The 9,307-nt window shown below is 64.9% G+C and overlaps 1 protein-coding gene across 1 annotated transcript; it reads right to left on the reverse strand.

Annotated features, from left to right (window-relative positions):
* Positions 1 to 455: 455 nt before the first annotated feature.
* LOC139266145 (collagen alpha-1(III) chain-like) lies at positions 456 to 8,954 on the reverse strand. The gene is given in 4 exon segments (XM_070883989.1): positions 456 to 652; positions 2,708 to 3,884; positions 7,069 to 7,686; positions 8,502 to 8,954. Coding segments are annotated over 4 exon segments (2,445 nt in total).
* Between the last annotated feature and the right edge of the window lie 353 nt (positions 8,955 to 9,307).

A 9,307-nucleotide genomic window follows, 5' to 3' on the forward strand; every position in this document is an offset into this window, starting at 1 on the left:
GTAGCCTCACTGTAAGCTCATTGCTAAATGAGCCCATTAACACTGTAAGCACTGAAGTTCATTGGTAATCTTCATTATTCTACCATATTGCACCTTCAAAGGGGGATATCCATGGGCGGTAGATGACTATTGCAAACCAAAATAAAAGTTAATAGAGAGTCATTAACCTAATTCAAAGTCGTGACTTTTTTACATCTGTAGCCTGCATCCCTTTACTCTCACAGATGAATGTGCTATTAAAAGAAAGACAGACTTGGATTTATATAGCGCCTTTCATGACCATTGGACATCTCAAAGCGCTTTACATCCAATGAAGTACTTTTGGAGTGTAGCCACTGATGTAATGTATTATAGTACCTAATATTGCAAAATCAACATTGCAATGGCATGGCTGCTGCCAAGACAGTAAATTCTACATTAAAACACTGAATCAGAATATCGGATAGACTTTCCATTTACATCGATATCGTCCAAAGATGGACGATTTTTCCGGCGTTAGTGGTTGTATTATTTTTCAAGATTGCCAGAATATCGCCCATTTTTAAAAACGCTAGTTTCGCCTTTTTAATTTGGGCGATAGCCGTAGCGATGTGAAATGGGTGATAGCGATGTAATCCATCGTGCAAGGCCGGCATCCATAGCAACAGTCGTTCTGCACATGCATGTTTTTTTTTAGGTGATTAACTTTTCCCGCAATTCATGAGGTCAGGGGTCATCTGTGCATGCTCAGCAGACTGAAGAAAGAGAGAGAGCAAGAACACAGTCGAGGCAAGCAGGGAAGAAATACATAGAAAAAGCTGACAGTATGGAGATGGAATATGTGGAGTCGGGAGTGAGTGATGTTGGTGAGGTGGGTGAGGGGACTGATTTGGTGAAGGTTGGTGAGAGGAAGAGAGCTAAGAGATTCTCAGATGAGGCGAACACAGCACTGGTCCTTGAGATGGCAACTTGTTGGGCCCAATTAACCCGGGGTGGTCGTGGGAACCCCCACCCCCGTGTATACCAAAAGATATGGGCGGAGATCGCCGAGGTTGTATCTTCGACGGCACATGATGTCCATGAGCCAAAACAGTGCTGTGAGCGCTGGAATGACCTGGTTGGTTCTGAAAGAGTAAGTATTAAATTACTAAATTTATAATTGTAATGATGCAATGACTCATTAATTAAATTGCAGATCTGCCAGATTGTACTTAAGCTGGTAATCTTGGTGTCATGCATTAGTGCCTAACCACGATCTTATTAAATTTATTCTCCGACCGTAGATATAACCATGCATCAATTGCAAACAAAACATATTAGCTTATAATGTTAAGTAGCATTCGCAATTAATAATTGTGGATTATAATATCTCTGTGTTCTATGTGTTATGCAATAGTATCTAGTAATATCTGTAAAGTACCTCGGCAATTAGCTTATACCATGTCCTTGTCACCTTTGTAGAGGAAGATATCTAAGAATAGAGCTGAGTGCAGGCGCACAGGAGGAGGGCCAGCTGAACTTTGCAATTTAACGGATCTGGAGGAGCGGGACTTAGCACTTGTCAGTGTGGATAATCTTTCGGCCACCCATGGTGGTGCTGATCCTGTTGTTGCGTCACGTGAGTAATGTATAAACCATTGGTGATTTAAAGTCATTTAATGCCATTTCAGTATATGAATGATGTAATGTTGTGTAAATAAAGATGGGCTCATGAAATCTCATTCTAATGCCAGGCAGCCTCTGCATTATCATGATGTTAATTACATGTGACATGTGTCCGTGATATTTATTGCAGAAATTTTGCTCCTCGTACATATGCCTGCTTGACGAAAGCATTCTCATGTACCCTGGCCTCCCCTTCTCTTCTACTAACCTCAATTATGTTTTCTAAGTCTCCAGGCTCCCCAGACTCCCCGAGCTCCCCAGGCTCCCCGAGCTCCCCAGGCTCCCCAAGCACCCCAGGCTCCCCAAGCACCCCAGGCTCCGCAGACTCCCCAGACTCCCCAGGCTCCCCGAGCTCCCCAGACTCCCCGAGCTCCCCAGACTCCCTGGGTTCCCCAGACTCCCCAGGCTCCCCAGACTCCCCAGGCTCCCCAGACTCCCCGAGCTCCCCAGACTCCCCGGGTTCCCCAGACTCCCCAGGCTCCCCGAGCTCCCCAGGCACCCCGGGCTCCCCAGGCTCCCCAGGCTCCCCGAGCTCCCCAGGCTCCCCAGACTCCCCAGGCTCCCCGAGCTCCCCAGGATCCCCAGACTCCCCAGACTCCCCGAGTTCCCCGAGCTCCCCAGGCTCCCCAGGCTCCCCGGGCTTCCCAGACTCCCCAGTCTCCCCAGGCACCCCAGGCTCCCCAAGCTCTCCGAGCTCCCCAGACTCCACGAGCTCCCCAAACTCGCCAGACTCCCCGTGTTCCCCAGGCTCCCCAGGCTCCCCAGACTCCCCAGACTCCCCGAGCTCCCCGGATTCCCCGAGCTCCCCAGACTCCCCAGTTTCCCAGAATCCCCGAGCTCCCCAGGCTCCCCAAACATCCCAAACTCCCCGAGCTCCCCAGAATCCCCGTGTTCCCCAGGCTCCCCAGACACCCCAGACTCCCCGAGCTCCCCAAGGTCCCCAGGCTCCCCAGGCTCCCCAGACTCCCCAGGCTCCCCAGACTCCCTGAGCTCCCCAGGCTCCCCAGACTCCCCAGGCTCCCCGGGCTCCCCAGACTCCCCGAGCTCCCCATGCTCCCCAGACTCCCCAGGCTCCCCGAGCTCCCCAGGTTCCCGAGCTCCCCAGACTCCCCAAGCTCCCCGAGCTCCCCAGGCTTCCCGGGCTTCCCAGACTCCCCAGATTCCCCAGGCTCCCCAGGCTCCCCAAGCTGTCCGAGCTCCCCAGACTCCACGAGCTCCCCAAACACCCCGAGCTCCCCAGACTCCCCATGTTCCCCAGGCTCCCCAGACTCACCGAGCTCCCCGGGCTCCCCGAGCTCCCCAGACTCCCCAAGCTCCCCAGACTCCCCAGGCTCCCCAGACACCCCAAACTCCCCGAGCTCCCCAGACTCCCCGTGTTCCCCAGGCTCCCCAAACTCTCCAGACTCCCCGAGCTCCCCGGGCTCCCCGAGCTCCCCAGACTCCCCAGACTCCCCGAGCTCCCCAGGCTCCCTAGACACCCCGAGCTCCCCAGGCTCCCCGGGTTCCCCAGACTCCCCAGGCTCCCCATACTCCCCGAGCTCCCCAGGCTCCCCGGGCTCCCCGAGCTCCTCAGACTCCCCAGGCTCCCCAGACTCCCCAGACTCCCTGAGCTCCCCACACACCCCAGGCTCCCCAGACTCCCTGAGCTCCCCAGGCTCCCCGGGCTCCCCGAGCTCCCCGGGCTCCCCGGGCTCTCCGAGCTCCCCGGGCTCCCCGGGCACCCCCAGCTCCCCAGACTCCCTGGGTTCCCCAGACTCCCCAGACTCACCGTGCTCCCCAGGCTCCACAGACTCCCCAGACTCCCCGAGCTCCCCAGACTCACCAGACTCCCCGAACTCCCCAGGCTCCCCAGACTCCCCAGGCACCCCGAGCTCCCCAGACTCCCCAGACTCCCCAAGCTCCCCAGGCTCTCCAGACTCCCCGAGCTCCCCAAGCTACCCAGGCTCCCCAGGCTCCCCAGACTCCCCAGGCTCCCCAGACTCCCCAGACTCCCCGAGTTCCCCGAGCTCCCCAGGCTCCCCGGGCTTCCCAGACTCCCCAGACTCCCCAGGCTCCCCAGGCTCCCCGAGCTCTCCGAGCTCCCCAGACTCCACGAGCTCCCCAAACTCGCCAGAATCCCCGTGTTCCCCAGGCTCCCCAGGCTCCCCAGACTCCCCAGACTCCCCGAGCTCCCCGGATTCCCCGAGCTCCCCAGACTCCCCAGGCTCCCCAGACTCCTTGAGCTCCCCAGGCTCCCCAGACACCCCAAACTCCCCGAGCTCCCCAGACTCCCCGTGTTCCCCAGGCTCCCCAGACTCCCCGAGCTCCCCAAGGTCCCCAGGCTCCCCAGGCTCCCCAGACACCCCAGACTCCCCGAGCTCCCCAGGCTCCCCAGACTCCCCAGGCTCCCCGGGCTCCCCAGGCTCCCCAGACTCCCCAGACTCCCCGAGCTCCCCATGCTCCCCAGACTCCCCAGGCTCCCCGAGCTCCCCAGGCTCCCCGAGCTCCCCAGACTCCCCGAGCTCCCCAGACTCCCCGAGCTCCCTGAGCTCCCCAGGCTTCCCGGGCTTCCCAGACTCCCCAGATTCCCCAGGCTCCCCAGGCTCCCCAAGCTAGCCGAACTCCCCAGACTCCACGAGCTCCCCAAACACCCCGAGCTCCCCAGACTCCCCATGTTCCCCAGGCTCCCCAGACTCACTGAGCTCCCCGAGCTCCCCAGACTCCCCAGGCTCCCCAGACTCCCCAGGCTCCCCAGACACCCCAAACTCCCCGAGCTCCCCAGACTCCCCGTGTTCCCCAGGCTCCCCAAACTCCCGACTCCCCGAGCTCCCCGGGCTCCCCAAGTTCCCCAGACTCCCCAGACTCCCCGAGCTCCCCAGGCTCCCTAGACATCCCGAGCTCCCCGGGTTCCCCAGATTCCCCGAGCTCCCCAGGCTCCCCGGGCTCCCCGAGCTCCTCAGACTCCCCAGGCTCCCCAGACTCTCCAGACTCCGCGAGCTCCCCAGGCTCCCCAGACTCCCCAGACTCCCCAAGCTCCCCAGACTCCCCAGACTCCCCGAGCTCCCCGGATTCCCCGAGCTCCCCAGACTCCCCAGGCTCCCCAGACTCCCTGAGCTCCCCAGGTTCCCCAGACACCCCAAACTCCCCGAGCTCCCCAGACTCCCCGAGTTCCCCGAGCTCCCCAGGCTCCCCAGGCTCCCCGGGCTTCCCAGACTCCCCAGACTCCCCAGGCTCCCCAGGCTCCCCGAGCTCTCCGAGCTCCCCAGACTCCACGAGCTCCCCAAACTCGCCAGAATCCCCGTGTTCCCCAGGCTCCCCAGGCTCCCCAGACTCCCCAGACTCCCCGAGCTCCCCGGATTCCCCGAGCTCCCCAGACTCCCCAGGCTCCCCAGACTCCTTGAGCTCCCCAGGCTCCCCAGACACCCCAAACTCCCCGAGCTCCCCAGACTCCCCGTGTTCCCCAGGCTCCCCAGACTCCCCGAGCTCCCCAAGGTCCCCAGGCTCCCCAGGCTCCCCAGACACCCCAGACTCCCCGAGCTCCCCAGGCTCCCCAGACTCCCCAGGCTCCCCGGGCTCCCCAGGCTCCCCAGACTCCCCAGACTCCCCGAGCTCCCCATGCTCCCCAGACTCCCCAGGCTCCCCGAGCTCCCCAGGCTCCCCGAGCTCCCCAGACTCCCTGAGCTCCCCAGACTCCCCGAGCTCCCTGAGCTCCCCAGGCTTCCCGGGCTTCCCAGACTCCCCACATTCCCCAGGCTCCCCAGGCTCCCCATGTTCCCCAGGCTCCCCAGACTCACCGAGCTCCCCGAGCTCCCCAGACTCCCCAGGCTCCCCAGACTCCCCAGGCTCCCCAGACACCCCAAACTCCCCGAGCTCCCCAGACTCCCCGTGTTCCCCAGGCTCCCCAAACTCCCGACTCCCCGAGCTCCCCGGGCTCCCCAAGCTCCCCAGACTCCCCAGACTCCCCGAGCTCCCCAGGCTCCCTAGACATCCCGAGCTCCCCGGGTTCCCCAGATTCCCCGAGCTCCCCAGGCTCCCCGGGCTCCCCGAGCTCCTCAGACTCCCCAGGCTCCCCAGACTCTCCAGACTCCCCGAGCTCCCCAGGCTCCCCAGACTCCCCAGACTCCCCAAGCTCCCCAGACTCCCCAGACTCCCCGAGCTCCCCGGATTCCCCGAGCTCCCCAGACTCCCCAGGCTCCCCAGACTCCCTGAGCTCCCCAGGCTCCCCAGACACCTCAAACTCCCCGAGTTCCCCAGACGCCCCGTGTTCCCCAGGCTCCCCAGAATCCCCAGACTCCCCAAGCTCCCCAAGGTCCCCAGGCTCCCCAGGCTCCCCAGACTCCCCAGGCTCCCCAGACTCCCCGAGCTCCCCAGGCTCCCCAGACTCCCCAGACTCCCCAGACTCCCCAAGCACCCCAGACACCCCAGGCTCCCCAGATTCCCTGAGCTCCCCAGGCTCCCCGAGCTCCCCAGGCTCCCCGGGCTCTCCGAGCTCCCCGGGCTCCCCGAGCGCCCCAGACTCCCCGGGTTCCCCAGACTCCCCAGGCTCCCCGTGCTCCCCAGGCTCCACAGACTCCCCAGACTCCCCAGGCTCCCCAGGCTCCCCAGACTCCCCAGACTCTCCAGACTCCCCGAGCTCCCCAGGCTCCCCAAACTCCCCAGACTCCGCAAGCTCCCCAGACTCCCCAGACTCCCAGAGCTCCCCGGACTCCCCGAGCTCCCCAGACTCCCCAGGCTCCCCAGACTCCCTGAGCTCCCCAGGCTCCCCAGACACCACAAACTCCCCGAGCTCCCCAGACGCCCCGTGTTCCCCAGGCTCCCCAGACTCCCCAGACTCCCCAAGCTCCCCATGGTCCCCAGGCTCCCCAGGCTCCCCAGGCTCCCCAGACTCCCCGAGCTCCCCAGGCTCCCCAGACTCCCCAGGCTCCCCGGGCTCCCCAGGCTCCCCAGACTCCGCAGACTCCCGAGCTCCCCATGCTCCCCAGACTCCCCAGGCTCCCCGAGCTCCCCAGGCTCCCCGAGCTCCCCAGACTCCCCGAGCTCCCCAGACTCCCCGAGCTCCCCGAGCTCCCCAGGCTTCCCGGGCTTCCCAGACTCCCCAGATTCCCCAGGCTCCCCAGGCTCCCCAAGCTATCCGAACTCCCCAGACTCCACGAGCTCCCCAAACACCCCGAGCTCCCCAGACTCCCCATGTTCCCCAGGCTCCCCAGACTCACCGAGCTCCCCGGGCTCCCCGAGCTCCCCAGACTCCCCAGGCTCCCCAGACTCCCCAGGCTCCCCAGACACCCCAAACTCCCCGAGCTCCCCAGACTCCCCATGTTCCCCAGGCTCCCCAAACTCCCCAGACTCCCCGAGCTCCCCGGGCTCCCCGAGCTCCCCAGGCTCCCCAGACTCCCCAGGCTCCCCGGGCTCCCCAGGCTCCCCAGACTCCCCAGACTCCCCAAGCACCCCAGACACCCCAGGCTCCCCAGATTCCCTGAGCTCCCCAGGCTCCCCGAGCTCCCCAGGCTCCCCGGGCTCTCCGAGCTCCCCGGGCTCCCCGAGCGCCCCAGACTCCCCGGGTTCCCCAGACTCCCCAGGCTTCCCGTGCTCCCCAGGCTCCACAGACTCCCCAGACTCCCCAGGCTCCCCAGGCTCCCCAGACTCCCCAGACTCTCCAGACTCCCCGAGCTCCCCAGGCTCCCCAAACTCCCCAGACTCCCCAAGCTCCCCAGACTCCCCAGACTCCCAGAGCTCCCCGGATTCCCCGAGCTCCCCAGACTCCCCAGGCTCCCCAGACTCCCTGAGCTCCCCAGGCTCCCCAGATACCACAAACTCCCCGAGCTCCCCAGACGCCCCGTGTTCCCCAGGCTCCCCAGACTCCCCAGACTCCTCAAGCTCCCCATGGACCCCAGGCTCCCCAGACTCCCCGAGCTCCCCAGGCTCCCCAGACTCCCCAGGCTCCCCGGGCTCCCCAGGCTCCCCAGACTCTGCAGACTCCCCAAGCACCCCAGACACCCCAGGCTCCCCAGATTCCCTGAGCTCCCCAGGCTCCCCGAGCTCCCCAGGCTCCCCGGGCTCTCCGAGCTCCCCGGGCTCCCCGAGCGCCCCAGACTCCCCGGGTTCCCCAGGCTCCCCGGGCTCCCCGAGCTCCCCGGGCTCCCCGGGCTCTCCGAGCTCCCCGCGTTCCCCGGGCTCCCCGAGCTCACCAGACTCCCCGGGTTCCCCAGACTCCCCAGACTACCCGTGCTCCTCAGGCTCCACAGACTCCCCAGACTCCCCAGGCTCCCCGAACTCCCCAGGCTCCCCAGATTCCCCAGACTCCCCAAACTCCCCAGGCTCCCCAGATTCCCCAGGCACCCCGAACTCCCCAGACTCCCCAGACTCCCCAAGCTCCCCAGGCTTCCCAGACTCTCCAGACTCCCCGAGCTCCCCAAGCTACCCAGTCTCCCCAGGCTCCCCAGACTCCCCAGACACCCCAAACTCCCCAGACACACCAAACTCCCCGAGCTCCCCAGACTCCCCGTGATCCCCAGGCACCCCAGACGCCCCAAGCTCCCCAGACTCCCCGAGCTCCCCAGGCTCCCCAGGCTCCCCAGACTCCCCGAGCTCCCCAGGCTCCCCAGACTCCCCAGACTCCCCAGACTCCCCGAGCTCCCCAGGCTCCCCAGACTCCCCAGGCTCCCCGAGCTCCCCAGGCTCCCCGAGCTCCCCAGACTCCCCAGACTCCCCGAGCTCCCCGAGCTCCCCAGGCTTCCCGGGCATCCCAAACTCCCCAGACTCCCCAGGCTCCCCAGGCTCCCCAGGCTCCCCAAGCTGTCCGAGCTCCCCAGATTCCACGAACTCCCCAAACACCCCGAGCTCCCCAGATTCCCCATGTTCCCTAGGCTCCCCAGACTCACCGAGCTCCCTGGGCTCCCCGAGCTCCCCAGACTCCCCAGGCTCCCCAGACTCCCCAGGCTCCCCAGACACCCCAAACACCCCGTGTTCCCCAGACTCCCCAGACTACCTGAGCTCCCCGGGCTGCCTGAGCTCCCCAGACTCCCCAGGCTCCCCAGACTCCCCGAGCTCCCCAGGCTCCCCAGACACCCCGAGCTCCCCAGGCTCCCCGGGTACCCAAGACTCCCCAGGCTCCCCAGACTCCCCGAGCTCCCCAGGCTTCCTGGGCTCCCCGAGCTCCTCAAACTCCCCAGGCTCCCCAGACTCCCCAGACTCCCCAAGCACCCCAGACACCCCAGGCTCCCCAGATTCCCTGAGCTCCCCAGGCTCCCCGAGCTCCCCAGGCTCCCCGGGCTCTCCGAGCTCCCCGGGCTCGCCGAGCTCCCCAGACTCCCCGGGTTCCCCAGACTCCGCATGCTCCCCAGGCTCCACAGACTCCCCAGACTCCCCAGGCTCCCCAGGCTCCCCAGGCTCCCCAGACTCCCCAGACTCTCCAGACTCCCCGAGCTCCCCAGGTTCCCCAGACTCCCCAGACTCCCCAAGCTCCCCAGGCTCCCCAGACTCCCCGGTCCCCAGACTCCCCAGGCTCCCCGAGCTCCCCAAGCTCCCCAGACTCCCCAGGCTCCCCAGACTCCCCATACTCCCCGAGGTCCCCGAGCTCCCCAGGCTCCCCAGGCTCCCCGGGCTTCCCAGACTCCCCAGACTCCCCAGGCTCCCCGAGCTCCCCGAGCTCCCCAGACTCCCCAGGCTCCCCAGACTCCCCGAGCTC

Source organism: Pristiophorus japonicus, chromosome 6, assembly GCF_044704955.1.
Source record: "Pristiophorus japonicus isolate sPriJap1 chromosome 6, sPriJap1.hap1, whole genome shotgun sequence".
NCBI classification, from domain to species: Eukaryota; Metazoa; Chordata; class Chondrichthyes; family Pristiophoridae; genus Pristiophorus; species Pristiophorus japonicus.